At 41.6% G+C, this 27,102-nt stretch overlaps 2 protein-coding genes and 1 pseudogene across 3 annotated transcripts; 2 read left to right on the forward strand and 1 right to left on the reverse strand.

The window, feature by feature from the left end:
• Positions 1-147: 147 nt before the first annotated feature.
• LOC115553837 (ELL-associated factor 1-like) lies at positions 148-26,919 on the reverse strand (annotated as a pseudogene).
• LOC115553309 (alpha-(1,3)-fucosyltransferase 9-like) lies at positions 12,232-15,315 on the forward strand. 2 transcript variants are annotated; one of them, XM_030369449.1, is made up of 2 exons: positions 12,232-12,407; positions 12,569-15,315. In XM_030369449.1, exon 2 carries the CDS (start codon positions 12,587-12,589, stop codon positions 13,658-13,660), a length of 1,074 nt encoding a protein of 357 aa, XP_030225309.1. In that variant the 5' UTR covers positions 12,232-12,407; positions 12,569-12,586; the 3' UTR covers positions 13,661-15,315. The 2 variants fall into 2 exon arrangements, with proteins under 2 accessions (XP_030225309.1, XP_030225308.1); XM_030369448.1 differs by having other exon boundaries at positions 12,235-12,407; positions 12,566-15,315.
• Positions 16,233-22,634, forward strand: LOC115553310 (C-type lectin domain family 10 member A). Its single transcript, XM_030369450.1, has 7 exons — positions 16,233-16,409; positions 16,642-16,734; positions 16,902-17,237; positions 20,733-20,884; positions 21,283-21,395; positions 21,480-21,610; positions 22,172-22,634. The coding sequence occupies exons 1-7, from the start codon at positions 16,316-16,318 to the stop codon at positions 22,246-22,248; spliced, it is 996 nt and encodes a 331-aa protein (XP_030225310.1). The 5' UTR covers positions 16,233-16,315; the 3' UTR covers positions 22,249-22,634.
• Positions 26,920-27,102: the final 183 nt, after the last annotated feature.

The raw sequence follows: 27,102 nt of genomic DNA on the forward strand, positions 1-27,102 counted from the left end.
GAATACTAAATAAAATAAAAGTTTATTACCACAGCATTGAAATAATGGAACTGGCGTTACAGTTGAAAAGAGATAAGGTGGGGTCGGGGCTATAACTTCAATCGTCATCGCTGTCTAATGCATTTGAAGACGTCACAAATCTCTCAGTTAGTTTTTCATAAGTGGATGAAACTTTGACGGAGGTTGTGCGTCGTGTTCACCGTCACTGCTGGAGCTGTCGTCGCCGCTGGCCGAGTCCGACGAGGAGCTGCTGCCACTGCTGCTCATTTGCTCGATGACCTCCACCTCCGCACGCAGCTCTGCCAATAGCGAACCCAGTCAGGGAGAGGGAGGGAGGGAGAGACAGAGTGCGAGAGCCAGCATCAGAACCAACTTTTAACCCAAAACCGAGGCAGGGTAATCCATCGCTCCGGCATCAATGATCTTGATAGTTATTGATTAACCAACAGGGGCAACATTTCACAAGAGTAAGGGGTGGACAATAAATCAATATTAATAATAATCGATGCCTATGGCCGAGGGCCCTCACATCCCTTGATGTCATCCAGCTGGGGCTCTGGAGAGGGGTTGTCCTTAGAGGGGGAGGGGGAGGTCTTAACTCCAGCCCCAGGCTTGGTGGGGGCCCGGAAGTGGGAGCTGGGCTGGTTGGACCGCACCGACTGCTGCTCAATACGGGCCTGTATCTTACTGCTGCCCTCTGCCCTAAAACCACCACACACTGCCAGACAGACACCCATGTAAAGCGCCATGGTAAAGAGATTCCTCCACTGCTTCCATGTGTCCCAAACCCCCAAAGCTGTATGTAAGTGTCTATTTGACAATCAGTGGAGGGAGCTATCTGGTGAGTTCTAACGTTGGAACTCTCTGGTGAGTTCCAACGTGTATGCGCCATTTGCTAATCATGTCTCAGCCTTTGTGGATTAGAAATAAACCAGAGTTCCCAAATGGCTACGAGGCTACCTTGCCTTTGTATTCCCCATGGGGGCTATCTGCCCGCTCACCTGGTTTTCTTGACCTGGATGCTACTGAGGGGCTTCTCCAGCACAAACTCCCCCGTGTCGTGGTTGATGATGAGGAAACAGTCCTTCTGGTAGGGCCGCTTGTTCCCTTTGAACACCGTCATGGGGGGTGTGGAGCCCTTGGGTTAAGTATGATACATAATTTAAGCTTAATATACCATGTCATACATTTCATTGTTGCCCATTACTGAGTATCAAAGACAGATGTTTCTTCCCTAGATGGGATGCTGCATGTGTTACTTTTTTTCCTTTCAAAATGAGAAATTACAGCCAACGTATAACATAATGTGACGCATGCTTGTTTGCAATGGGTTTGTAATTTCTGACATTGAATTTAGTTGTTTAGAGGGTTGTTGCGTCAAAAAAAGAAAAAGAGGATGTTCTTACTGGAATATGTGGCAACGTTATGGTAACTTCATCCCCCTTTCCGACCTGCAATTCTCCCTCGCAGCTGGTGTCGATAGAAGCTGGTTTGAAATCGTCTGTAGTACACAAAAGCATCAAAACAGGCCTCTAAACTGTTGCTACACACAGGTGTGGGGAAAAGTGCCTGTCATGTCCGCTTTTTCTTCCCCTTTCAGAGTACTAATTCCGTGCTCAGTCATAAATGCAGAAAACCTGTAACCATATGACAGACTCTACACAAGAGATTTGTTTTTTCATGATATTATCTTTCTATTAAGCCAAAAACAGTCAACCCTTGTGAAAAAAAAAAATGTACGTCTACAAACGCAATGTGTAGAATGAAGATTGCTTATTTGGAAATTGTAATTGTAATGCTGCAATTCTTGATGGTTTACATTTTAGCAGTAGGCTTGATGTCAGCATTACTATGACCCACCCCGTGCCCAACAATGTCTTTCTTTTTGATAGGAGCATAATTGGTAGATCATGGGACAATTGGGCCCTGTGCACAAATGCCCAGGGCCAATACTGTGCCGAAAACGACCCTTGTAGCACCGCACTACTCGGAGAAGTACAACCAAAGACTAATTGATTGGGAGAGACCAGGGCTGGACTGGGGACATTTTTCAGGCCGGGCATTTTTAACCAAGAGCAGGCCACCACCAGGTATTGACGGGGAAAAATGTAAGCGCGCTGTGTGACACCGTGGGTTTTTTCCCCAACTGCTTTTGACATGCGTACCCCTTAAGCCTTTTTGTCACACCATGAGTACCCCTTCACTCATGCAATGACTATGCTGCACACATTCGTTAATTTATCCACATACCCCCTGCAGTTTGCTTGCGCACCTCAGGTGGTATATGTACCATATACCCCTTGTTGGGAGGCACTGCCTTAAACGATCAATGTGCACTAGGAGACACAAACATTTTAACACTATGAGAAGCATTATGAAAAGTTCTCCCAAAATACTGTTAGGCTTATCAAAAGTATGATCTATTGACCGTAGGTCACATTACTTTTTAGACATGTCATTTCTTTCAACCTTGTTACTTAAATTTAAGTAAAGGAATTATATTAAAAAATATTAATTCATTCATTTTAGTTAATATAATTATAATAAATGTAATACTGTAGGCTAAACTATGAATAATATACCATTACTTGTGTGATACAATGCATTATTAAAGCAAGAAATGACTGGATGACTGTACCAATGACTGGATGCAAAGGCTGACCTAAAATTGCAATACACAAAAAGGCCACAAGATGTTTATCTCACTACAAGCTACAAGTAACAGCAAGGATTTCTCTTATTACCAATTTGTGTTGCTAATCAACTGTCAATACAAAATAAAATGTTAGGTGTGTGAAATTATGCCAGGACTTGGAAAGAATAGGATTTTCATCCATTTAATTTTGAATATAAAATAAAAAGTGATGACACACATAACAATTGAAGTTAAACACTTATATTTACAATGAGTCAATAATTACTTAACTGTACAAAATAAAATAAATCACTTAACTTAACAAATCACACCACGAGCAGCAAACATATCAGCTATTTTTAGGCATTTCGTAGCATCTGCCTGAAGGGCTGCTTTTTTCTGGTCCCTGGCTCTTTCAGCGCCACCCTTTCTTTTCTTCCCACTAGGGTCCATATTGCCCGTTTTCGATCTGCCTGCTAGCAGTGGCTAACCAACCAAGTCACCAACGGAGGCTGAGATGGAGGGGTAGGCGTAATTGGCCTGCCCCTCACCTCATTGGCCCAGGCTTCAATCAATCATGATAAAGGGCAGATCTGCCAGTTTAACTTGCATTAACTTGAATTGACGTTAATGTGGTCTGCATTGAAGTTAACGTGGCCTGCTACGTTAGACGCGAGTTTGGCATGAATAAAAAAATAAATAAAAGGCTTCAGGCCACCGGGCATATGCCCGCCATGCCCTATGCCCAGTCCAGCGGTGGGAGAGACTCACCGCAGGAAGACAGATAATCGAGGGAAAGGGCAGGGTATTTGGTAGGGGTGGGAATCTCTTGGCACCTCCCGATTATGAGGTCAACGAATCGATTCTGAAGCGATTATCGATGCATCTCGATGCAACAATTTTTTTGATGTACATTTCCATGCGTGATTTAAAAAAATATATATAGACATCTTGGTTTGCTACTCAGAGTTTGCTAATCACTTCCTAGTTTTTGTGATGATCATTAAAGACATCAACAGATGAATTAACTAGGGATGCACCGAATATTCGGCCACCGAAAATGTTCGGCCGAAGGAGTAAAAAGGCCGAAAGAAATGCACCGAACATTTCTTTTTTTGATTAAAAAAAAAGAAAAAAAAAATCTTAAATTCTTGCTATAAGGTCTGCTGGAATGTTAGAAATCGTTCATTATTAAATAAATATTTTGTATCAAATTTGATTTTTTTTATTGAAAAGCAAGACAAAAAAGTTTATAAAGGACATTTAATTGTTTGATTTATGCAATGGTGAAAAATTAAAGCAAAATGAATGAAAAACAGCAAAAGCCACATTCGGTATTCGGTTTCGGCTTTCGGCCAACTGTTTCAGTATATTCGGTTTCGGTTATGGCCAAGAATTTTCATTTTGGTGCATCCCTAGAATTAACTTATCTAATATTTCATGAGAGAGAAAGCTTTTGTCACAAATATGACTTTCTATGAACAATGCAATAATCAATGCAGCTTGCATGATAACACAATATGGAAGCATGCAAAAAATAGGTTTCAGTTTTCTTTTCTTTCTTATCTTTCTTTTCTATGTCATGAAAGGAAAAAGCTGCTCTTGAATTAGAAGGAGTTCTCGAGTCTGGCTGTGAGTTTGCGCGCATGCTATGCGTAGACTGAATCGCAATCGTGTCAAGACAAATCAGATTGGCCAATATACACTGAAGATAAATTCAATAATTTTCAAATTACAAAAATTATCCCTCTCTGGCGAACAGAATGTTGCAGCAGGCAAAAAAAATGGCAAGGGACCTACGGCAAGGGATAATTCAGATTATTAATTTATCTGCATCGGGGCAGAATCGTTCTAGCAAGAATCGCGATGCATCAAACTATCGATTATTTTTCCCACCGCTAGTATTTGGGTATGTCCCTGTACAACTACGCGTTCACACAGCAGAACAGATGGGTACAGGACGGAAGGGAAATTGCAGCCTTAAGCTGACAAATGTAAATGTCACGTAAAAACGCCACCAAACGATTCACTTCGTAAATGTGGAAGTTGAACTTCAAGCCAATCATCCCTTCATCTCATACGCTCTTTTAAAAACTCGCATCTGATTGTATGGCTGGACGATTTGAGCTTCTTCTCAAAGCTCTCTCCAAGCTTCATCACATGCTCCTCTTTATCCAAAAGCGGATTTGTAGTTCCGTTCATTGCTTCTATTATATGGTCAAAACTTACATAGGTTTAAAATCACTGAACATGTAAAGAATTTGTTTATGCAAAGTGAACACAGCAGAGGCCAAGCCCAATGACGAACTGCGGCGAGCATCTGATTCCTGTTTGGTTCCTGCTACGAAATACTTCCGACAGTGTGCGAAAACATCGTTTTAAGATTATACTTATTACCTTTATTAAACATTGGATTAATAATCCATGATTACAAATTAACAACACATTACATTACACATCCGAAAGATTGAATCTTTTTTAGAGATAAATGAACCAGACGGATTGTGAGAAACCCTGACGCGGAATAATATATGGGACGGACATGGAGGGCTCATGTTGTATACACTGCTTTTGGTGCTGAGTCTGACCACTGATTGATACAGTGTCAGGCGTTAAAAAAACGAACTATCCGACATGGAATGGGAAATATAGTGTTTTACAAGCGATCATGTATCCACTGAAGAACAGTCTATTTTCGATAAACCCCCGGTTGAGATCAACAGCAACTTAGACATGTCACTGAGCCAAGCAGAGTCGCATAAGCTCCCCATTGACAAGATTCTGGTCTCAGAATTCAAGCAGATGAAATTAGAAAAGGAAGCACAGAAAAACTGGGACTTATTCTGTAAAAGAAACACTACTCATTTCTTCAAGGACAGACATTGGACTACGCAGGAGTTTGAAGAACTGAAGTTGTGCAGAGAGGTATTAATGGATGAAGTAGCCTTTATTGATTTGGTGATTCACAAACAAGTCCAAGCGAGTTTTATATGTCGTTTTATTCTTTCTATTTTTTCAAGATTCAAGAATCAAGATTCAAGATTTTATTAAATGTCCCACGAGGGCAAATTTGTTCGCAGCCAGGAGAAGTGGTTTAACCCACAAGACAAGACAAAACAACAATGAACACAAAACACTGTGGAGACAAAGTGCTCGAAAGATAAAGTGCAAGGATATAAAAAATGTAAAATACAAATTAAAACATTAAAACATTAAAACATTAAAATAGATTTAAAAAAAAAAAAGTAAAATAAATTATCTGCTGCTGGCCGCATTGAATGCCCTGATGGCTGCAGGGACAAAAGAATGCCCATATCTATTCCTGCTGATCCTTGGTAAACACAAACGTTTGCCAGAAGGCAACAGCCTGAACTCAGAGCTCAGCGGGTGGGCACTGTCAAGACGGATATGAGAGGTTTTCTTGAACAGCTGTCTGTTATAAAAGCAATTGAGGCCCTCTAGCTGGATGCCAGTGATTTTGGAGGCAGTTTTAACAATAATGCCAAGAGAATTTTTGTCCTTGACAGTGAGGTTACCAAACCAGCAGATGAGAGAGAAGGAGATGACAGAGTGTATATATGCACAGTAAAACAGTTTCAACAGACTTTTTGAAACTTTGAATCTGACTAGTTTCCTAAGGCAGTAAAGACGTTGCTGGCCCCTCTTGCACAGCATGTCCGTGTTAACATCAAATTTTAGGTTATTGTCGATGATCGTGCCCAGGTATTTATAACTAGACACAAATTCCACTGGCTGGTCACAGATGATAGTGTTCTCAATGGGATGGGGGCCACGTCTGAAATCAATGCAGAGCTCCTTAGTTTTTGAGATGTTCAGCTCAAGGAATGCATCGTTGCAGCAGGTCAGGAAGTCCTCTACAACCTGGCCATGCACAGTCTCATCATCATTGAGAAGGCTGACTATGACCGAATCATCGGCGTATTTTAGGATGAAACGGTTGTCGTGGTTACTGCGACAGTCGTCGGTGTATAAAATAAACAAAAGAGCAGAGAGAACACAGCCCTGTGGCGAACCAGTGGAGGTGGACAGAAGGCTAGACACAGTTGTATTCACCTTAACACATTGGGATCTGTTAGTTAAAAAAATCCAGTATCCAACCTACTAAACATGGGTCTAGGCTAAAGGTGTTAACTAGCTTGTCAATAAGAACATGGGGCTGGATCGTGTTAAAAGCCGAGGAGAAATCGACAAAAAGTAGCCTGGCGTGCTTCTTACTGCCCTCAAGGTGTTTAAAAAGCAGATTTAAAAGAGTAGCAGTAGCATCCTGGACGCCTCTTCCCTCCCTATAAGCAAATTGAAAAGGGTCAAGAAGGCTCTTTGTTTTTTCCACAAGCTCTGATTTGACAAGTTTCTCAAATTGCTTCATAACCAGGGAAGTAAGGGCTACGGGTCTGAAATCGCTAAGTGTTTTTGGATTAATGCGCTTGCCAATGGGTACTATGGTAGACTGTTTCCAGAGGGAGGGTACTATCTGCAGTCTGAGAGATCTGTTAAAAATCAAATTAAAAATGGGACCCAATTGATCCGCACAGGTATTTAATAAACGGCCGCCGATGTGATCGGGGCCTGGGCCTTTACGGGGGTTGCATTTTTTGAAGCAATTGATCACATCCTGTTCCATAAAAAAGGGTTTAGAGGGGGGGGCGGACAGATGTCTATTTTTGATCACCGAGTGTTCCTCGCTAAAATCGTGCGTTTCGTATCTGACATAAAAATTGTTGAGGCTCTGTGCAAGGTGCAAGTCACTGGTGTAATTGGCTAAAGAAACCTTTTTTCTTTTCTCTTTCAGCCCAGTGATGGTTTTCATGCCGTCCCAGGCAGAGCCCAGATTATTAGCTTTAAGTTGGCTCTCAATTTTATCTTTATAGGTCTTTTTGCCAGCCCAGACCTCTCTTTTAATTTCTTTTTGCAGACGTCTCAGTTCTACTGAATTACCCTCTTTAAAGGCTTTGTTCTTCAAGTGAAGAAGAGGTCTAAGGGACTTTGTTATCCATGGTTTGGAATTAGGATAAACTTTGATTGTTTTCACTGGGATAATGATATTCTCACAGTACACAGACCAGCTGGTAACAACATCAGTCAGTTCATTGATATCGGCAGAGGACTTGGAGAACATGTCCCAATCTGTGGCTTCAAAAAGGCCACGAAGAGTCTCACATGCATTTTTGTCATTCCAGTTCTTAATGCGGATGCTCTGCACTTTTCCCCTTTTAAGTGCAGTGCGATACACAGGAAAAAGATGAACACAGTTATGGTCGGAGGATCCTAGAGGCGGGAGGGGTACAGATTTGTATGCATCTTTAACATTACCATAGCACATGTCTAAGGTTTTATTAGACCTGGTCGGACAAGTGACATATTGATGGAAGTCTCTGAGAGTCTTCAGTTTGAGTCTCAAAGGCTGGTGCTGTTGGAGGCTGGTTGTGGCGTAGGAAACTGCATTTTTCCTCTGCTGAAAGAGGATCGCAACATCTTTATATATGTCTGTGACTTCTCACAGAGAGATGTGGACTTTTTCAAGGTATTACATGTTTTTTTGCTACATAACCATCTAGCTGTCTTGTATCATGGATCACTCCCTCTCTAATTCAAACACAGCTATTGCAACTAAAACGTCTTATTGGCGGATAAAGTGACCCATGGTAACTGTATTCAAGGAGACACATTGTGGTGTTTTCCCAACAAGTAAAAATAGTATACGAGTTCCAGACAACATGTTTTTGAAGCTTTGAGGAACAAAAATCCTGCCTACCACTATTCCCCTCTGTTTCAGTCCCTTCAGAATATGCTGTTTCTGGTGTCTGTAGCTTTAATGCAACTGAGCTGCTGTCCGTTGCATACAAATTAGCTGTCAGAGTGAACCACAGCATGGAGGAGAAGTGATGTTGTCGTTTGGTAACTATAGGAGGGATACTTTCAGAAATGCCCATCCCACTCAAAAAATCATGTACAGACTTATTTCAAAGTTTGTATGCGTGTGGAAGCACCAGTGACCCAAAGCAACACCCCAAATCCAAGGAAAAGTGTTGTTTTCATGAATCCCCTTTAAAATGTTTTAATAAGTCATTTTAGCTAATTAAGTAGTTATGCGATACACCTGTGCTCTGCTTATTGAAACTGAATTGAAATGGCATTCCGAGGGGATAGGCAGGCCAGTGAAAATAATACTTTTTTAAAGGCTATGTCAGAGGGTTTGGTTCTCCTTCGCTGTCACCCGAGAGGGTTCTTGTCTCGTACTCTAATGGTCTGAAGTATATTTGAGAAGAAAAATTCAAACGGGGAGGACCTGCAGCCCCGATGGACAAGACCTGCAGCATCCAAGGACACGGGTTGCTGAAGGCATACAACGGTCATGAGTAGATGCCAGTACATGCTGACCTGAGAAGGATCTCGGAAGAACTTTGAGGAACCCACAGTAACGAAGAAGGGGAAGATGGTTGCAACAAAGGATAGCAGAATGATTTGGATGGAGAAGGAAGGCAATAGGGTTGCCGCGGTATACGGTATTAACAGTGTTACCGGCGTTGAGGCCAACACCGATTACTCGGTGTTGCACACCGGCAACACTGAGTTTTTTATTTTTTTTATTTTTTTCAGTAATAAAAAACAAATTCAGTAAAAATGAATAAGATAAGATAAGATATATTTATTTGTCATTGCACAGAAGTACAACGAAATTCAGTGCACTCACATACTGGTCTCATTTAAAAAAGTAACATAATAAATAGTAAATAAATAAAGAAAATACATTCAACATTTCGTTCACTCACTACATTCATGTCGTCATACACTATACCGTTAACTTAGTGCCATTGTATGCCTAAAAATAGTATGCCTTAAAATAGTAGTACAAATATGTAAAGTGCTGAGCATTGCATTACATGTGGACGTCACTGATTAATACTGTCGGAACTAGTGGACTTATTTTCAGGTCAGAGTTAAGTATGGTGACTGCTTTGGGATAGAAACTGTTCATGAATCTTGTGGTGCGTGTTTTGATGGACCTGTAACATTTCCCTGAGGGCAGCAGTTCAAACAGATAATTGGCATGGTGGTATGAGTCTTTCAGAATGTTGTGTGTCTTCTGCAAGCATCGGGAGTTGAAGATGGTGTCCATGGTAGGTAGCTGTTGGTTGATGATGTTATGGGCGGTTTTTATAATCCTCTGCAGTGACTTTCTGTCTGCAGCAGAACTGCTACCAAACCACGACAGGATTCCGTAGGTGAGCACACTCTCGATGGAGCAGCGATAGAAGGACCTTAGGTGCTGTTGTGAGAGATTGACTTTCCTGAGTGTGCGGAGAAAGTATAACCGCTGCTGTGCTTTCTTAACTATTGCTGTGGTGTTTATTTCCCATGATAAGTTCTCTGAGATGTGTACGCCCAAGAATTTGAAGCTGGACACTCTCTCCACCGTCTCCCCGTTGATGTGTAGTGGTGTGTGTGTGTCCTGCTTCTTCCTCTAATGTGATAAAAAGAAAAGAAAAGAAAAAAAAGAAGAGATTTTGGCATCTGAGAGAAACTAAGATGATTCATTTCTTTTTAACCGTTATTATCTTCCGGTTAAAGATCTTATCGGTTAACCGGTTAACCATGAATACAATTTCTGACCTATATGTAGGACATACGCACAACTAACTATGAAACATAGAAACCCTGTGCATTATTCACTTGGTACTTTTCTTACCTGTTTACATTCCCGTGAAGTTCAAAAATGTCTTCGTTCACTCGGAGCAATTCCTTGGCGATATTGATTCGATCCTCTCTAGTCAACCGTCTCTGCCGAAACAGTTTGCCGCGTAGTGTGGAAGAGGACAAACGGTCACATGTCTCTAGATTCAACCAATGAGAAGGCGCAGCGAGCCAATGACGAATCGAAACCTAAACCGACGTGCCGCCGGGATAGTAGGACACTCAACCGTTGTACACTCAGGGAGTCCATCATCCTAAAATAAACACTTAAATTACTCTACACCAGCATTATACTTAGAGACAACACCCAAGAGTGTTTCTGGTACACCCCAAAAAATGTACTTAGTGCCTATTCAACACCAAAGTGTATAAAATCTACTCTGGTCATGAATACTCTGGGATTTTAACACTTTGCGATTTGCTGTGTATATCAGACATACATTGTATGTTTTTTTGTGCTATCCCATTTTTGTTTTGTTTTTTTCTCACTTAATATTACTTTTAATAGTTCCGGGACGTTGGAGCAATAACCTGGTGTTTTTACATTTCTGCCTGCAATGTGAATTTGAAGTACTGTTCAGTTTTTGAATAAAGATGCGGCAATTTACAATGTTTCTTTTTTTATCCGATTTATCGATTAATCGAAAAAAGAATCGACAGATTAATTTATTATTAAAATAATCGTTAGTTGCAGCCCTAGTTAACATAACTATTGTTTTGCTTAATGTCCGCTTCTGTCATTTGAGGCTAGAGAATGTGATCCCATGTCAGCCAAACATGGGGATGTGCTTGAGCACAAGGCCCGAGCCTATGATAGTGTAGGCCAGTGGGGCCCGGGTAACGTGTTACCCCCACTCATAGCTTGCGAAATAGATCAGGTTCATTCAGCCATTGGACTGCATAAAGTAACAGCATGTGTCACCGCGGCTTAAACTTGCATTTCTGTTTTAATTGTATGGGATAAAGTGTTTCCCAAAGCCTGTGTTTGAAACTTGTGTGTTGCTACTGATGGACCTCCTCATAGCCTAGTTTATCCTGTTTGTGGATTTTACAGTGAGGCATTTTCTTTTTGCAGACAGGGATATTCTTCTGAAAACATTTTCCCATAACCTGAACAAGTGTTATACAGACATGGAATCGAAGCTCAAAATAATTTTCGAGTCCTCCCTGGATCATGTGTCCGCCAACAATAAGTTAGGAACGACAAATGACGGTGCACTGGATAGACAGCATTACCTTAAAGCTACAGCACCTCTTTTCCATGTTACATATAAAAGCGGCACCAACCCAATAGACATATGTTAATATATAATTTGCATTATTTTTTGTTTGACAAGTTACATTTAAACACTCTACTCTGTCATTTGAGTCAGGGAGTTCAGAACCCACATCCTTTTCGTCCCTATGAAGCTGCCCAAAAGAATAAGGTCATTGTAGTTGAGCCTTTTGTTGCCTGCCCCTAGTTTTTTTGTTTGACCCTCAAACCAGTCCAGCTCTAGAGTTGGCCAACCTGTTGTCAGACAGCTGGAGGCAGCAACGTCTAAACAAATAAGCTGTCTCGAGTAAACCTCTGCAATTGCAAATACCTATTCAGCTATATATAACCCCTCTTTATTTTTTTTCTGCTGAATTGTTGTTATTCCACAGCATGGTTAAATATTTGATTGATACGCTGATTGGTCAATAACCTTTACAAGTCATTTCACTACAAATCCATTGTTAAAAACAACGTCAAATAAAACTATCCACATATTTGGATTAAAGATCACGTGTGTTGGTGGCGATGAGCCTCCTATCCCGGTTAGTTTAAGGAATGTAAGGGCCAGCAATACCTGCGGACATGTATTGTAGCCACGTAGGCTACTTTGTGGGAGTGTCCCTCAAAGGGGAAGGGCACGTATTGCTGGCCGCATACAGCACATTACCATCAACACAAAGCCAAACACACCCTGGCCCAAACCAGTTGTCATTTGCCTCCTACCTGTATAATGACAAGCACTGATCGGAAATAATACTAGCCGATCTAATTCATCATTGGCAGGGAAAATCTCATTCAAAGGTGAGTTGTTGATGTGTTTGGTATTTATCATGGTCTGCATCCAGACTTTTAGTAAAGGGTGCCAGCCTTCTGCGGGCAACCAGAAAACATTATGAACAAAAATACCTATATATATTTTTTTTCTTATTTATAATTCATTCATTCCTTTGATTCCTTAGCAGAATCCAAGGTGGACAAAGATGACGTGGTCACGAAATGTCTTGGCAGCTGTTCTCATACTGGGGTGCACCACTTATGTGTACTTTCTTTACATTCAACCCTCCGTGCACAACTGCTCATCGGACGGACGTCTATTTGCACACTACACCAGTGTAGTGAGAGAACAGACTCCTAAGAAGCCCCTGCTGTTAATCTGGGCCATACCTTTGAATATCAAATTTGACTTCAATGATTGCAAGAAATATTATAATATCTCAAGCTGTGATCTGACATACAACAGATCCTTATACCAGCAGGCGGACGCGGTCATGTTCTATCAGAAGAATATACGCAGTGTGGCCCACATGCCACAAGAATCCCGCCCACAACGACAGAAGTGGATCTGGTACAACGTGGAGTCGCCATCAAACACACTCAAGCTCCCAGGAATAAATAATATATTCAACCTGACGTTGAGTTATAGAAGAGATGCTGACATCATTGCGCGGTATGACGTTGTGATAAAGGATGAACCAGATGACCACTTTGTTTTGCCCAAGAAGGACAGACTGGTGTGCTGGATGGTTAGTAACATGTGGACTGCTGGTTCGAGGGTCAGAACAGCATACTACAAAGAGCTCACCAAGCATATCAAAGTGGATGTCTTTGGTCTTGGGTTTTCTGTGCCACTGCCAGCGGAACGTTATTACCCGATGATGCAGAGTTGCAAGTTTTACTTGGCTTTTGAGAACTCTGCCCACAAAGACTACATAACAGAGAAGATGAACGGACCCTTGTCTTCGGGAACTGTGCCAATCGTTTTGGGGATGCCTAGAGACAATTATGAAGAGTTCATGCCGGGTGATTCTTTCATTCATGTCAATGACTTTCCCGATGCCAAGGCGATGGCCCAATACCTGCTCGAGTTGGACAAGAACGACGATAAGTACATGAAGTACTTTGCTTGGAGGCGGTTTTACACCGCCACGCCGCATCTTCTGACCACTAAAAACGAGTTCACGCAACCCACCTGCTTGGCCTGTAACCACATATCGAGGGATAATCGATATAGCGTTGTTCATAATCTGTATGGGTGGTACCATTCAAGCAGATGATTGCTTCATGTAGGGCAGAGGTCTTCAACAGGGGGCCCAAGTTCTTGTATCTCTTCTAATGTATACCTATTTTCCTCCCTAAAACCTTTCCCATTCTCTTGATAGCTCACTCTCACAATTTATTTGGAACAAAAGCACCCCTAGGATCAAAAATGAAATTCTACAAAAACCTAAACAGTTTGGCAGCCTAGCTCTCCCTAACTTTTTGCTTTACTATTGGGCTGCAAACATTAGAACAATATTGTATTGGTGTAGCACCAACAGCCAACCTCCATCATGGCTGCAGGTTGAGGAAGCCTCATGTGGTCCCTCTTCTCTGATGTTGCTGTTGTTCCTCCCCCCGACTTCGTCGCCAACCACGCACACCAGTAGTGTTGTAGTGAAGAACTGCCTTAAAATCTGGAATCCGTTTGGGCGGCACTTTGGGCTACAGATGGTACCTGTCTCGGCCCCAGTACATTCTAACCCTCTGTTCACTCCTTCAGCTATTGACAAGGATTTTTGATTTGGAAAGACCTAGGGATTGATTCAATAAAACTGCTTTACATTAGTGGCATATTTGCTTCCTTCGACCAGCTAACTCAGACCTTCAATTTGAGGCCCACTCATTTCTTTAGATAGTTGCAAGTCAAGAGATTTTGTTCGTAATCATTTTCCTGGCTTCCCTGCCCTCCGTCCCCCCACTCTTGTTGATACAATATTTGATGTTGTTAACCCCAATCTCAAAGGTACCATTACAATACTGTACAATACTCTTCTCAAAAGTCAGACGACAACCGCTGATGCTTTGCGCAATGCTTGGTCTGCGGAGCTTGGGGAAGATATAGGTCCAGTCGCATGGGAGCATGCCATGAGGTGGGTCAACTCATCGTCTATCTGTGCTCGTCTTGGGGTTTTACAGTGCAAAGTGGTTCACAGAGTTCACTGGTCTAAAAGTAAGCTTGCTCATATCTACCCTGACATTGATCCAAAATGTGACAAATGTCGGCAACGACCAGCCAATCTCAGTCACATGTTCTGGTCTTGCCCCACCCATGCTCCTTTCTGGACTTGCGTCTTTGACTCCCTCTCAGACATCACATCTGCCAACATCCAACCCTCACCATTACTCGCCCTGTTTGGTGTCTGTCCCATTGGCCTCTCACTGCCCTCCTATTTTGCTGAGCTTGTTGCCTTTCTCGCAATGCTGGCAAGGCGTGCAATTCTGTTGCATTGGAAAAACCCTTTTCCCCCAACTCACTCTCAATGGATAAAGGATGCCCTTCATTTCGAACGATTAGAGAAAATTAAACACACTTGATTCTCAGAACGCAAATTCCATAAAATCTGGCAACCTTTCCTGGGTCATGTCAGATCTCTCCACATAGACATTGACCCTGATGTCTAGACAACCTAGTTATACACCACCCCCCCAATAGGCAGTAGTTTGCAGCACATTTATTTTTATATTTCTTTTATTATTATTATTATATTTTGTTTTTTTACTGATATTATTTTTTTTCATTTTAGTGCTGTTAGTGTTATTTTATTTTGTGTCTTTGTAACCAAATGAGCATGCATGACTTGTATACGTATCTTTTTGTATATGTTAAGGCATGCATGGCCGATTCACTACCATTAATACCTGTATCAAAGCCCATTATACCATATTTCATTGATACTTCTCTGTAAGGGAGGGAAGGGGGTGGGGGGATGGGGGTCGGCGGTCAACTGTCTCTTTGTTAGTACCTTATTTCACAGAATGTTTCAATTTAACTTGAGGTGCACTGTATTCTGTTATCATAATCTCAAAAATAAATTATGTATAAAAAAAGGGATGTTCGTGACTGTCCACACAGTCCTTTAAATAGTGAACTTCATCACAGGCTCACAAAAGCGCCTACAGTGCTTTATGGCAAACAATCGCAACAAAAAACGCCAGCAGAAATGTTCAGACCCCTATTGTCAGCGTGATTCATGTACAGTATGTCTTCTGTCATTCATCAATGTGAGGACAGATTAACCAAAATGGTAGAATTAAAATGAGAAGGAGACAGAGGATGCAGTTCGAAAGCGACCTCCCACTCAAGAGTAATGGAATCATTAGATTTTATTGTATGCCTTGTGACGTGGCGTTTGATCGGTACATTTTGGCTGCACATGTATTTTTGGAATTTTTAATTGCTGTAATAAATTCTGTTGTTGTTGACTTAACATCCGTCTTTGCTGTTCAATTCTAACAGGAGTCTATGTTTAATATATCGGTAGTAACCACTGTTTTTATGGTTTTGCGAAATTGTGGCAGCTTGACATTCTGTGTCAAGCTGGCTTGACACTGAAAGCCCAAATTTATTCAGAAAACAATGAAATTCCAAAAGATTCACATTCTTTTCTTTGTCACTGTATGTACGCATTTAAGAAAAATATGGATGAGATCAGTCTATTGAGCCTTGAAACCCCCCGTTGTAAATATCTGTGGTCAGAGAAAAAGTACAACAATATATTTGCTCATGGGACATGATGGTGATGGAATATTTCAACATGTTATTGACAAACTATGCAGACACAGATGCAGAGGGAAGTGCCACATCCTCCACCCAGAAATAATTCACCAACAGAGAAAGAATTCCTCTATCTATCTCTGTGATAAACACACACCTTGAACAGTGTGAAACGATGCAGCAGACTGAGTCGGACTACATTAACGCCCCTTCCTCTTCATCAAATGATGAAGATGCAAGGGAAACTGAGAAATCGAGCTGTTTTTCTGGTAAACAAGTTTTTTTTTTTCAAAGGCACTATCAGGTTGTACCATTAATTTCATAATAGGCCTGTTTGTCACTATTTAATTTAAAGTGAGTCTCTTGGTATTATGTTGCTTTACTCTTTGGTCGAAGTGGGGGCGGGGTATAGTTTGAGGATCAAAATGTTTAAATGTGGCACATCAAAATGTGTACTTTTCATGTATGTGTCGATGCATGTGCATGACGTTTATCAAACAGCATTGGGAGTTTGCAGAGTGGTTGGTGTAAGTTTGGGTCTTCTCTGCGTTCTACAAGCCACCCTCAACATTTCACTGCGCCTTCATAAAACCTGTAAGTAGGCCTATATCCATCTGTAATATCACATTTTCTCATCAAACTGTATAAGAGAAAAAGGGTTAGGATTATGAGAAGCCAAGGTTCAAGGCTGAGATCTCTTTGGCGTTGAACCTGCCTAACTAAGAGGAACATCTGGCCGGATGTGTGTCTTCCCTTCCCAGCCGAGGCTTTCAGCTTCGGCCGTAACTGTGCTGCCAACGCCACTACGGATTGGGCCGTCAAAGACTTGGTTTCAATGAGATTTCACTTGATAAGTCAGAGGCAGATGCTACAAAGAGCACACGACAATCTAGAGGCCAAGTTCAGAGACTGCAGCCTGGCTCTGGGCGATCGGATCTGCCGCCCAGATGTGGAGATCTACATCCAAAATAAGGATTTCTACAACATGGTGGTCCGAGAAAGAGATGAACTCAAGGACCAGATCTCCCGCCAGAGAAATGTGGTAATGGAACTCCAGCGGCAGAGAAACAGGCTGCTAATGCACATTTCCAAACTGGGTGAGTTTTATTAGGTCAAAAAGATTGTATTATTTATGAATAATTGAATTTATTAAATTACATCCTGGATTGTAGGTTACATTTAACAAAAGAGATTAAAATATTACGAGTACAAAATAATACAGCAATTGTATCTAGGCCTATGGGAGCAATACAAGTCTGATTGCAAAAAATATTTTTTACATTACGCACAGTTGAGATATTTCACAGTATGTGTAACACTTTACATAATGGCAGGGCTGTACGCTTACTTTTTAAAATGGTAGCACTGGTGCTAGCAAGCAAAAAAATTCTGTAGCACAAAAATAATTTTGGTAGCACACATACTATAGTCAAAAAATAAATATTATTCAGGTATAACTATGTGAACAGAATAGGACGTGTATATACGAAAGTAACACAATTTGAACAAATTTAACAACAGTTAAAGTGACAATGAACATATTAAATAGTAAAGTGACTATGAGAGCCTCTTTTAAAACATCAGCAGCCAGCAGTGGTGAACACATTCAACAAAATTAAGTAATTATTACAAATTAGACAATATAGACTTCTTGGATTGGTCGTAGACCAGCCAATTGAACGTTTTTAACCACTGGGGGTTAAACCTGTACGTTTTCCCTTTGGCCGCGACGGAGTCATGGGTGGAGTCGGCTTCGTCCGAAGGTGCCGGTTCCGTGCTTGTGGTCGCCGAGTCAATCTCTTCCATATGTGGATTTTTTTTCCAAGTTTCCATCTTTATTTGATGAAGAAGAACTTCCGAATACAGAGAAATACCTTTTCATTTTTCTGTTTTGCTTAAAAAGTGAATTTCCCGCGACCGTTACAAAGCCTCTTCCTCAACGTGTGAATGTTCGGGAAATGTAGTTTTTTTGTAGTTCAGCGGAACTGGCGAGCCTATAATTCAAAATACATTTCCCTACATGCATCGCTCCCATCATGCTCCCAGCCTCCCACACACTCGCGCTTAGCAGTGCCATTGAAAGTCGTACAGAAAGAGGTATTTTTTTTCGGCACGGGTCCTTCTCACCCTTTCGCACCGGTGCGAGTGGACTTGTATTTATCTTCGCACGTTATATATTTCAATAGCAAATGCGATCAAAGCTGTCGCACTGTACAGCCCTGAATGGTACGTTAAATAACCATTGTTGGACATTATTTAATGCATTAACTAACTAACAAATTTACATTTAACTCATGGTCGCGTAATCATTCGTCAGAACAGCGTTCAAATACAAATAAATAACTAATGTTATTTATAAATGATTTAATATGGTTAGGGTTAACGGTAACGTTAACCATAACCCTCACCCCTATGTTAGTGCTTTCAAATAATGGTTATTTCCGCTTTTATAAAATGGTCAATTAATATTGACCACAGGTTGTTTTAAAGTTTCGTGACTAAAGTGTCAAGTAGCATATATGATATTGAAAATATAGGCCTATATTACTGACTATTCTACAGAAGTGTTACTTTGTTTGTATTTTATTTACATAAAGCCTGCCACACACATAAAGATAATCGGGCTGATTTTGCCCCGATTTTCCCCCTTCCGATCACGGACAGACATCGCCCGATTATCTTAAACTCTTAAGATTATTTTATAAGATTCTCTTGTAGTGTGTGGTGTGTTAAGAGTGAAATTCGGCCGACAATCGGCTCCGAAATCAGTCGGCGCCGATAATAGTAAGTATTAAACATGTTCAATATTTACGATTATCGGCGGAGAACGTTGTGGTGTCAAATCGTCTTGTGTGGGGGGGAAGCCGACAATCGGGAGTCTCCAACGTGACGTAATATTGAATTTAACCAATAAAGAGCGAGCTGACTGAACACGGAATTATAACGAGCTATCTCCATGGCTACGATATCCCTGAATACCACCAATATGGCGAAGACAGTTAAAGTTAGATGGACCTCCGATATGGAGGATAAACTTGTCGAACATTGGAAAACACACGAGTGTTTGTACAATATTTGCTTTGGGATTTTTCAGTTAGGATTAATCCCAAAACCACCATCATGCAGTCGGTATCCAGCTGGTCCTCCGTGAGTTTACACCGGTTTACACTCGCTCTTCTTCACTTCTTCTTGTAGTTAGTTCAATGACTATTTTTGGTGTGACTGCCCCCACAGGTCAGTCAGAGTACTACGTCAGATCACGTTTGTTCACGCGAGATTTCTTGCTTGAGGGACAAGATTCTAGTGCGTCTGAAGACAAATCTTTATGTGTGTGGTGTGCTGTGTTTGGAATATCGCAGGACACCACACACAATACGATCAAAACTGTTAATGTTAATGTTAATGTGTGGGGTCTCCACAGATAAAAAATCGGTTGAGATTTATAAAATCTTTATGTGTGTGGCAGGCTTTATGGTGTCAAACGTCTTGTGGGGGGGAAGCCAACAATCGGGAGTCTCCAACGTGACGTAATATTGAATTTAACCAATAAAGAGCGAGCTGACTGAACACGGAATTATGACGAGCTATCTCCATGGCTACGATATCCCTGAATACCACCAATATGGCGAAGACAGTTAAAGTTAAGGGATTTTTCAGTTAGGATTAATCCCAAAACCACCATCATGCAGTCGGTATCCAGCTGGTCCTCCATGAGTTTACACCGGTTTACACTCGCTCTTCTTCACTTCTTCTTGTAGTTAGTTCAATGACTATTTTTGGTGTGACTGCCCCCACAGGTCAGTCAGAGTACTACGTCAGATCACGTTTGTTCACGCGAGATTTCTTGCTTGAGGGACAAGATTCTAGTGCGTCTGAAGACAAATCTTTATGTGTGTGGTGTGCTGTGTTTGGAATATCGCAGGACACCACACACAATACGATCAAAACTGTTAATGTAATGTTAATTTGTGGGGTCTCTCACAGATAAAAAATCGGTTGAGATTTATAAAATCTTTATGTGTGTGGCAGGCTTAACAGGGAAATAAAATGTAACTAAATAAATAGCGTTTGAAGAGCTGAATCACAGCTGTGATTATCTAACTCATACCTATGACGAATCGCAGCTGTTCTGTGATTTAGGCCCCATCCACACGGGCGAAAACGATCTTTTCCCCTTCCGTTTTCCTTTGATGCGTTTCAGCAATATCTCCACAAAGACGGACTCATTGCGAAAACGCATCGAGCTGTAGAAACGATGTAGTAAAGTGGAGCGCATCAAGCCTGCGCATGTACATTCAGTCGAGGAGGAGATAGGATTTGTTAAACCTTTTAGATTGAGCAGAAACACTTTTGAACATACAGTTAGTAACTACATTTACCAAGGGGCTGTTATTAAAACTACAAAAAAAGAAAATACAAATAAAAAAATCAACGCAACTCTACGTCGCCCCTGGTGCATAAAAGGAGCAGACCCCTAATTGGCCTTATGAGTGACACCTGTGTGGGTCTATTGTGACTCAAAGTACACAGGTGTAGTTCCGTTCAGAACTGTAGCCTCTAATTGCGTTCTGCTCCGTCTGACTCCTGACCAGACCCAAGCATCCCAAGCTGTCCACCAGAATGGACCTCAGAGCAGTCCAGCTGTTACTTGCTCTCCTCCAGTAAAGGCACCTGGGACTCGGCCCGTCAAGACTGTCTGGTTCGAGGAGCACATCTGGTGACTGTGAACAGCCAGCAAGAGCAGGTTGTGTGTGTGTGTGTGTGTGTGTGTGTGTGTGTGTGTGTGTGTGTGTGTGTGTGTGTGTGTGTGTGTGTGTGTGTGTGTGTGTGTGTGTGTGTGTGTGTGTGTGTGTGTGTGTGTGTGTGTGTGTGTGTGTCAGCATGTACTTACATGCTGACACACATAACATAAGAACATGTACTTCATATGTAACGGTATGAACTTCTTACGTCATAACGGCCTGTAAGTGGTGGCTAGCCCGAACCACATAGCGTAGTTAGTTACAGACTGTTCCATAACATTATAACATTGAGGAAGCGGGCTGTTACATGTTGTAACAAATGTTATTTAATTACACTGTAACAATGGACTCTGTGATGTTAAGTGTTCCTCATAAAGCGATTGTCCATCTGTCTTGACAGGAGCTGATCCTTACGATTGGATTTTTAGTAGATAGAGTTTGGATCGGCCTGCTGCAATCAAGGGCTGGAGAATTGGACACTGTTTGGGAAGATGGGTCGGCGATGGAAATAGGGTAAAACCTAACGCAAAGTATACTTCACTAGAACACTGCATTATAATGGCTTAATTAAAAATCCTTATTTGCCTACATGTTTAGGGATGACGAAGAAAAACATTTTTCGGAGTTACGCAATCGCAGGATGAGGACCTGCGCATACTTGGACCAAAAGGAGATGGAAATAAATGCCTTGAGAAGCACCTTCTGTGGGAATATGAACCACTGGCTATGTGAGAAAAAACCTGTCCTAAATAAAGGTTAACAGTAAACACGCAGTGTATGTCGTGTTTAATTCTGGAAAATCATCAGAATTGACCATTTCATTACCAGGATTTCAAATATGACGAATTTGTCAAATGACTTTAAGGAATTAAAATGAAAAGTGAGATAATAAGAAAATATACCCCATAAATAATTAATTGAAAATATACGGTATAAGCCTACAAACTGTAGGAATTATGCTCATGTTTTTACCTACTTGGTAATATTTTCTTGTTCGTGTTCCATTTTCATTGGCAAACATGAATGGAAAGAATATAACGAATGGGAAAATGTGTCGACTTTCATCTTTCCATCCAAGTAATGGATTTTGTTTGAGATTGTATGATAACCTTTTAAATAAACTTGTTTTACATGTCACTCCGGTCTGTCTGTGTGTGCGTGCGTGTGTGTGTACACAATGATTAAAAAAAACTAAAACGCAATGCACTATTTTTGAAGGTATTGATCATGTTTTAGGCCTAAGTTCTAAAATTCTTTATTTGATATTTTGATATTATGTCTTATCACAGCTGGCGACCGACAGAGACCTATTTCTATCCGTCTTCAACTGGTCAGATTGAGGCTGATTGAGGTGGCCTGTGTGTGAAAAGCGGATACCAGCCCTGAATATAGGCCAGTCAATATGGTCACCTTCACAATATGGTCAATATGGTGACCTTGGGTGTCTTGAAAGGCGCCTCTAAATGAAATGTATTATTATTATTATTATTATTATTATTAATAGATCTCGGCAGTTAAAAGCTGCTGACGGGAAGGTAGTTTTAGTTGGCATGGAGATGGACAGCTTACCAACAACATGTGGTTACCGTTGGTGTGCTGAACGGACGGATGATGGTCAGACAAGGTGCAAACTATAGTTGAAGCTCATTAAATTATTCCAAATGCTATGTTGTGGATTGTTTGTGCTGCTACGAAATTGAAATAATTCGTTTTAGTCGTTTTAAAATAAACTCCCGTTCTCTTTGCTCCTTTCTTGCCTTCGCTTTTTTTTTTCATTTCCTTGCCATTTTACATACCTTGGATTCACAGATGAGGGGGGATCGAAGAATCAATCAGGAATCATATGCTTTGATTGGTCAGAAATTAGAACCGCGTGGTCTAAAATTAAATAGGCGCCAACAGCGGCAGGCGCGGTCAGTAGCCTATCCCATAACATCTTAAATAAACCCCTCAAAATATTAACAAATATGACCGTTATAGAATTTAGGCGGGTGGAGGATGGTTCATGGTGCTATCATGGACTGTGTGGAGAGAGATGCTGTGGAGAGACTCGGGAGAAATTGACCCCCCCCCCCCCCCCCCCTTTTCTCGACCCTCGGGTAAGGGGGTTGATTTCGTTGAGCGACCGTGTGGGGTACGGCTCCACGCAAAACGTTAATGATCCACCAAGATAATATATTTCTTATTTACTGCCATTAGATTTCTTTTGCTCCCCCCCCCCCCCCCCCCCCCCCCAGCACCACTTGTACTGCGATGACACAAACACAAGGGGGCGACTCGTGCGCCATTGCCGGTGGTAGTCGCGACTCGCGACGGAGGGTTGTCACTTCGCTGTCCTGTAACGTGTATCGAGACGGAAAGCTTCCGACAAGAAAGAAAGATAACTATAAAACTCAGGGTCCCTTGCGTGATGACCGGAGAACGGGACGCCGACGGGGAAAGCAAGCTGCCATAAACCCTCAGGAAGAGAGCTGTGCCCGGTGGACTCTTTGCTGTGAGCCAGCAGGGCTGCCTTACCGCTCATTCAGTCATCATGGATGGACACTGAAACAGGCGACCACGTTGCACCGCAGGGGTTCCAAAGTGCGACGCATTCGGACGCCCCCTCCCTCGGGGTCTCGTTTCAATAGGCCTACCGCACATCAACCAGATTTATATCAAAGCCAGTCAGCCGTTTTTGTATTATTTTTGTTATAATTATTTTGTTTGTTGACTTTGTTAATTTAGATTCAATCAAGTATTTCAGAATCATAAATATAAATTGTGCTATAAATGATTTAAAGGGAAAAAAATGCTTATTTATGTATTTCTCGTTTTTTGTGTTGACAGTTCGAAGAGAAATGTGTAAAACTGTGAGTTGGCGGTGGCGGCGTACTCAGTGTCCAGGGTGTTTGCTATCATTGGTAATTGGAGCGTGCTCCTCCAGGCACCCGCGTCACTTGAATTCAAGCTATTCTTATTTAAGACCAGCGATATAACCGAATATCACCGTTCTGTCTTCCTACACTTTGTTGTCTCCTTTTTTCGTTTTTCTTTGTCTGTGTAAGCTACTTTTTTATTTAAACCCAAATATTCACCATTCTAAGCCCCTCTATATTTAAAAATAAGATTTGGGTCAGTCATTTTTGGAAATCTGAAAGGATTTTATTGATTACTATTTTAATCAGAATAATTACGATTTGTCTGGGAATCAAATTATAAACTTGCTGTAGGCTCGTATGTCAGTCCAGATTTTAAATTTGTTATCACATCATGAGATCATCTGTCGTTATTATTCTTGCCAATCACCTTCAACTGAATTAATTATCGAAGCATTTAAACTCCCTTGGCTTATGAAATGTTTTGCAGTTCCGACAGTCTACCACCAGAGGGCAGTGGTTGTACTGTTCAGCTTCCAGCAGACAAGACGGTGCAAGACTGCCCGTACACCTAACAGACACAACACATTATTGAAATTGATGCAAACTCTTAATACAATTCAAAAAATTCTATCTTACAAACAAGTTACGAATAAAAAAAACATCAAGTATAATGCACAATACAAGAGGTCAAAAAACAATGTTTTGAAATCACAGACAAACAGTAAGGGACAGTAAAGTGTCTGCATGTTAACTTAGTTACAAGGTGTAAAAAAAGCTAAAGTCTAAATCATGACTGGCTACCTGCAGCTTTCCAGTTGAATTGACTTTTGAATGAACTAAATTTGAGTCCCAATCCAAGTTGAAGATTGTAAGAATGAGACGACCATTGAAAGACAATACCGGTTTGTTAGTTTAGGTAGCTCATACTTGCTTTATGTGCCGTAGTTTGATTTTTAATATCTGTTCATCGTTACATATATGTTTTCTGAACCTGAATACTTTAGACTCCTTCTCTTACATTGTTCTTCGCTTGCCATGAAAAAAACGTTACTGTTGTGAGATTAAAATGGACAGAAGGATTTAGACTGGTGGAGGACTGGTGTGTGTGTGTGTGTGTGTGTGTGTGTGTGTGTGTGTGTGTGTGTGTGTGTGTGTGTGTGTGTGTGTGTGTGTGTGTGTGTGTGTGTGTGTGTGTGTGTGTGTGTGTGTACTGTTTCACTCAGCTCGGTGGATGAACAAACTCAGTTTGGTTAGAGCCAAAGGGAGAATCACTTCAATCCCTCTGAATTCAACGATGACCTAATAAACAAACACTGCGTTTTTTTACGGAACTCCAGATATATAAGTGGACATTTTACGTCATAGAAAACCTATAACAAACAACACTTACAGGCAGAACATGAGTCGAACCGAGACAAACAGAAAGAATACTTGTTGAACATGCTTTGAAACCAATTCTACCACCAGGGAGGCTCTTGTTGTTTGGTATGGCAGAGGGTCGTGTCGCTTTGCGTCAATTATTCCCAGAAAACAGAGTAACAAGACGTACCTTGCTCGGGGCGACCACAGAGCTCAGATGTCCACCGTGGAAACATTAATTTCAGAGACCGATTCATACGGTATCAGGGGTTCAGCGATTCTAATCTCTCTCTTTTAGGTTCAGGTCGTCTCTAAAGCCTATTTCCTGTGTTTTTCGCTGGTTTGTAATATTTTCAAATGGACATTTTCTACATTTGAAAATGTGATTAATTTCCAAGTGGCAGAACGCTCGATTTTTGCATGCCCCTTTATAAAATGAACTCCTGTTACAGAGCATCTTCGTCTCAGCAATACATTTAAGTGTGCTATGCCTAGACATTTCCTATCAACTGAAGGCATAATTATTATTACACCTTAGAGGTTCTCTGGATCAGAGGGAGGTAGGGGGCCACAAAGGGCACACTTAAAAACCTTAAAATTATAATCTTCTAGACTATGTCCTTTCTGTTTCATACACAGCAAAAAATATACGTGTAGTAAAAAATACACTAAAATATCCAAGTAGGCCAGCTTTGAGGGGAATACTAAATAAAATAAAAGTTTATTACCACAGCATTGAAATAATGGAACTGGCGTTACAGTTGAAAAGAGATAAGGTGGGGTCGGGGCTATAACTTCAATCATCATCGCTGTCTAATGCATTTGAAGACGTCACAAATCTCTCAGTTAGTTTTTCATAAGTGGATGAAACTTTGACGGAGGTTGTGCGTCGTGTTCACCGTCACTGCTGGAGCTGTCGTCGCCGCTGGCCGAGTCCGACGAGGAGCTGCTGCCACTGCTGCTCATTTGCTCGATGACCTCCACCTCCGCACGCAGCTCTGCCAATAGCGAACCCAGTCAGGGAGAGGGAGGGAGGGAGAGACAGAGTGCGAGAGCCAGCATCAGAACCAACTTTTAAACCAAAACCGAGGCAGGGTAATCCATCGCTCCGGCATCAATGATCTTGATAGTTATTGATTAACCAACAGGGACAACATTTCACAAGAGTAAGGGGTGGACAATAAATCAATATTAATAGTAATCGATGCCTATGGCCGAGGGCCCTCACATCTCTTGATGTCATCCAGCTGAGGCTCTGGAGAGGGGTTGTCCTTAGAGGGGGAGGGGGAGGTCTTAACTCCAGCCCCAGGCTTGGTGGGGGCCCGGAAGTGGGAGCTGGGCTGGTTGGACCGCACCGACTGCTGCTCAATACGGGCCTGTATCTTACTGCTGCCCTCTGCCCTAAAACCACCACACACTGCCAGACAGACACCCATGTAAAGCGCCATGGTAAAGAGATTCCTCCACTGCTTACATGTGTCCCAAACCCCCAAAGCTGTATGTAAGTGTCTAGGATATTTGACAATCAGTGGAGGGAGCTATCTGGTGAGTTCTAACGTTGGAACTCTCTGGTGAGTTCCAACGTGTATGCGCCATTTGCTAATCATGTCTCAGCCTTTGTGGATTAGAAATAAACCAGAGTTCCCAAATGGCTACGAGGCTACCTTGCCTTTGTATTCCCCATGGGGGCTATCTGCCCGCTCACCTGGTTTTCTTGACCTGGATGCTACTGAGGGGCTTCTCCAGCACAAACTCCCCCGTGTCGTGGTTGATGATGAGGAAACAGTCCTTCTGGTAGGGCCGCTTGTTCCCTTTGAACACCGTCATGGGGGGTGTGGAGCCCTTGGGTTAAGTATGATACATAATTTAAAGGCCCACTATGCAACTTTTTTAGCCAAAATTACATTAAGTATGCAGGTTGAGAGTTATGCTGATGGTTCTGCATCCATTTCTGGGTCGATTGGTGGGTGTGTCATTTACCCATGTCGCCTCTCCAGTGA

This window comes from Gadus morhua, chromosome 11 (genome assembly GCF_902167405.1).
Source record: "Gadus morhua chromosome 11, gadMor3.0, whole genome shotgun sequence".
Classification (NCBI taxonomy): Eukaryota; Metazoa; Chordata; class Actinopteri; order Gadiformes; family Gadidae; genus Gadus; species Gadus morhua.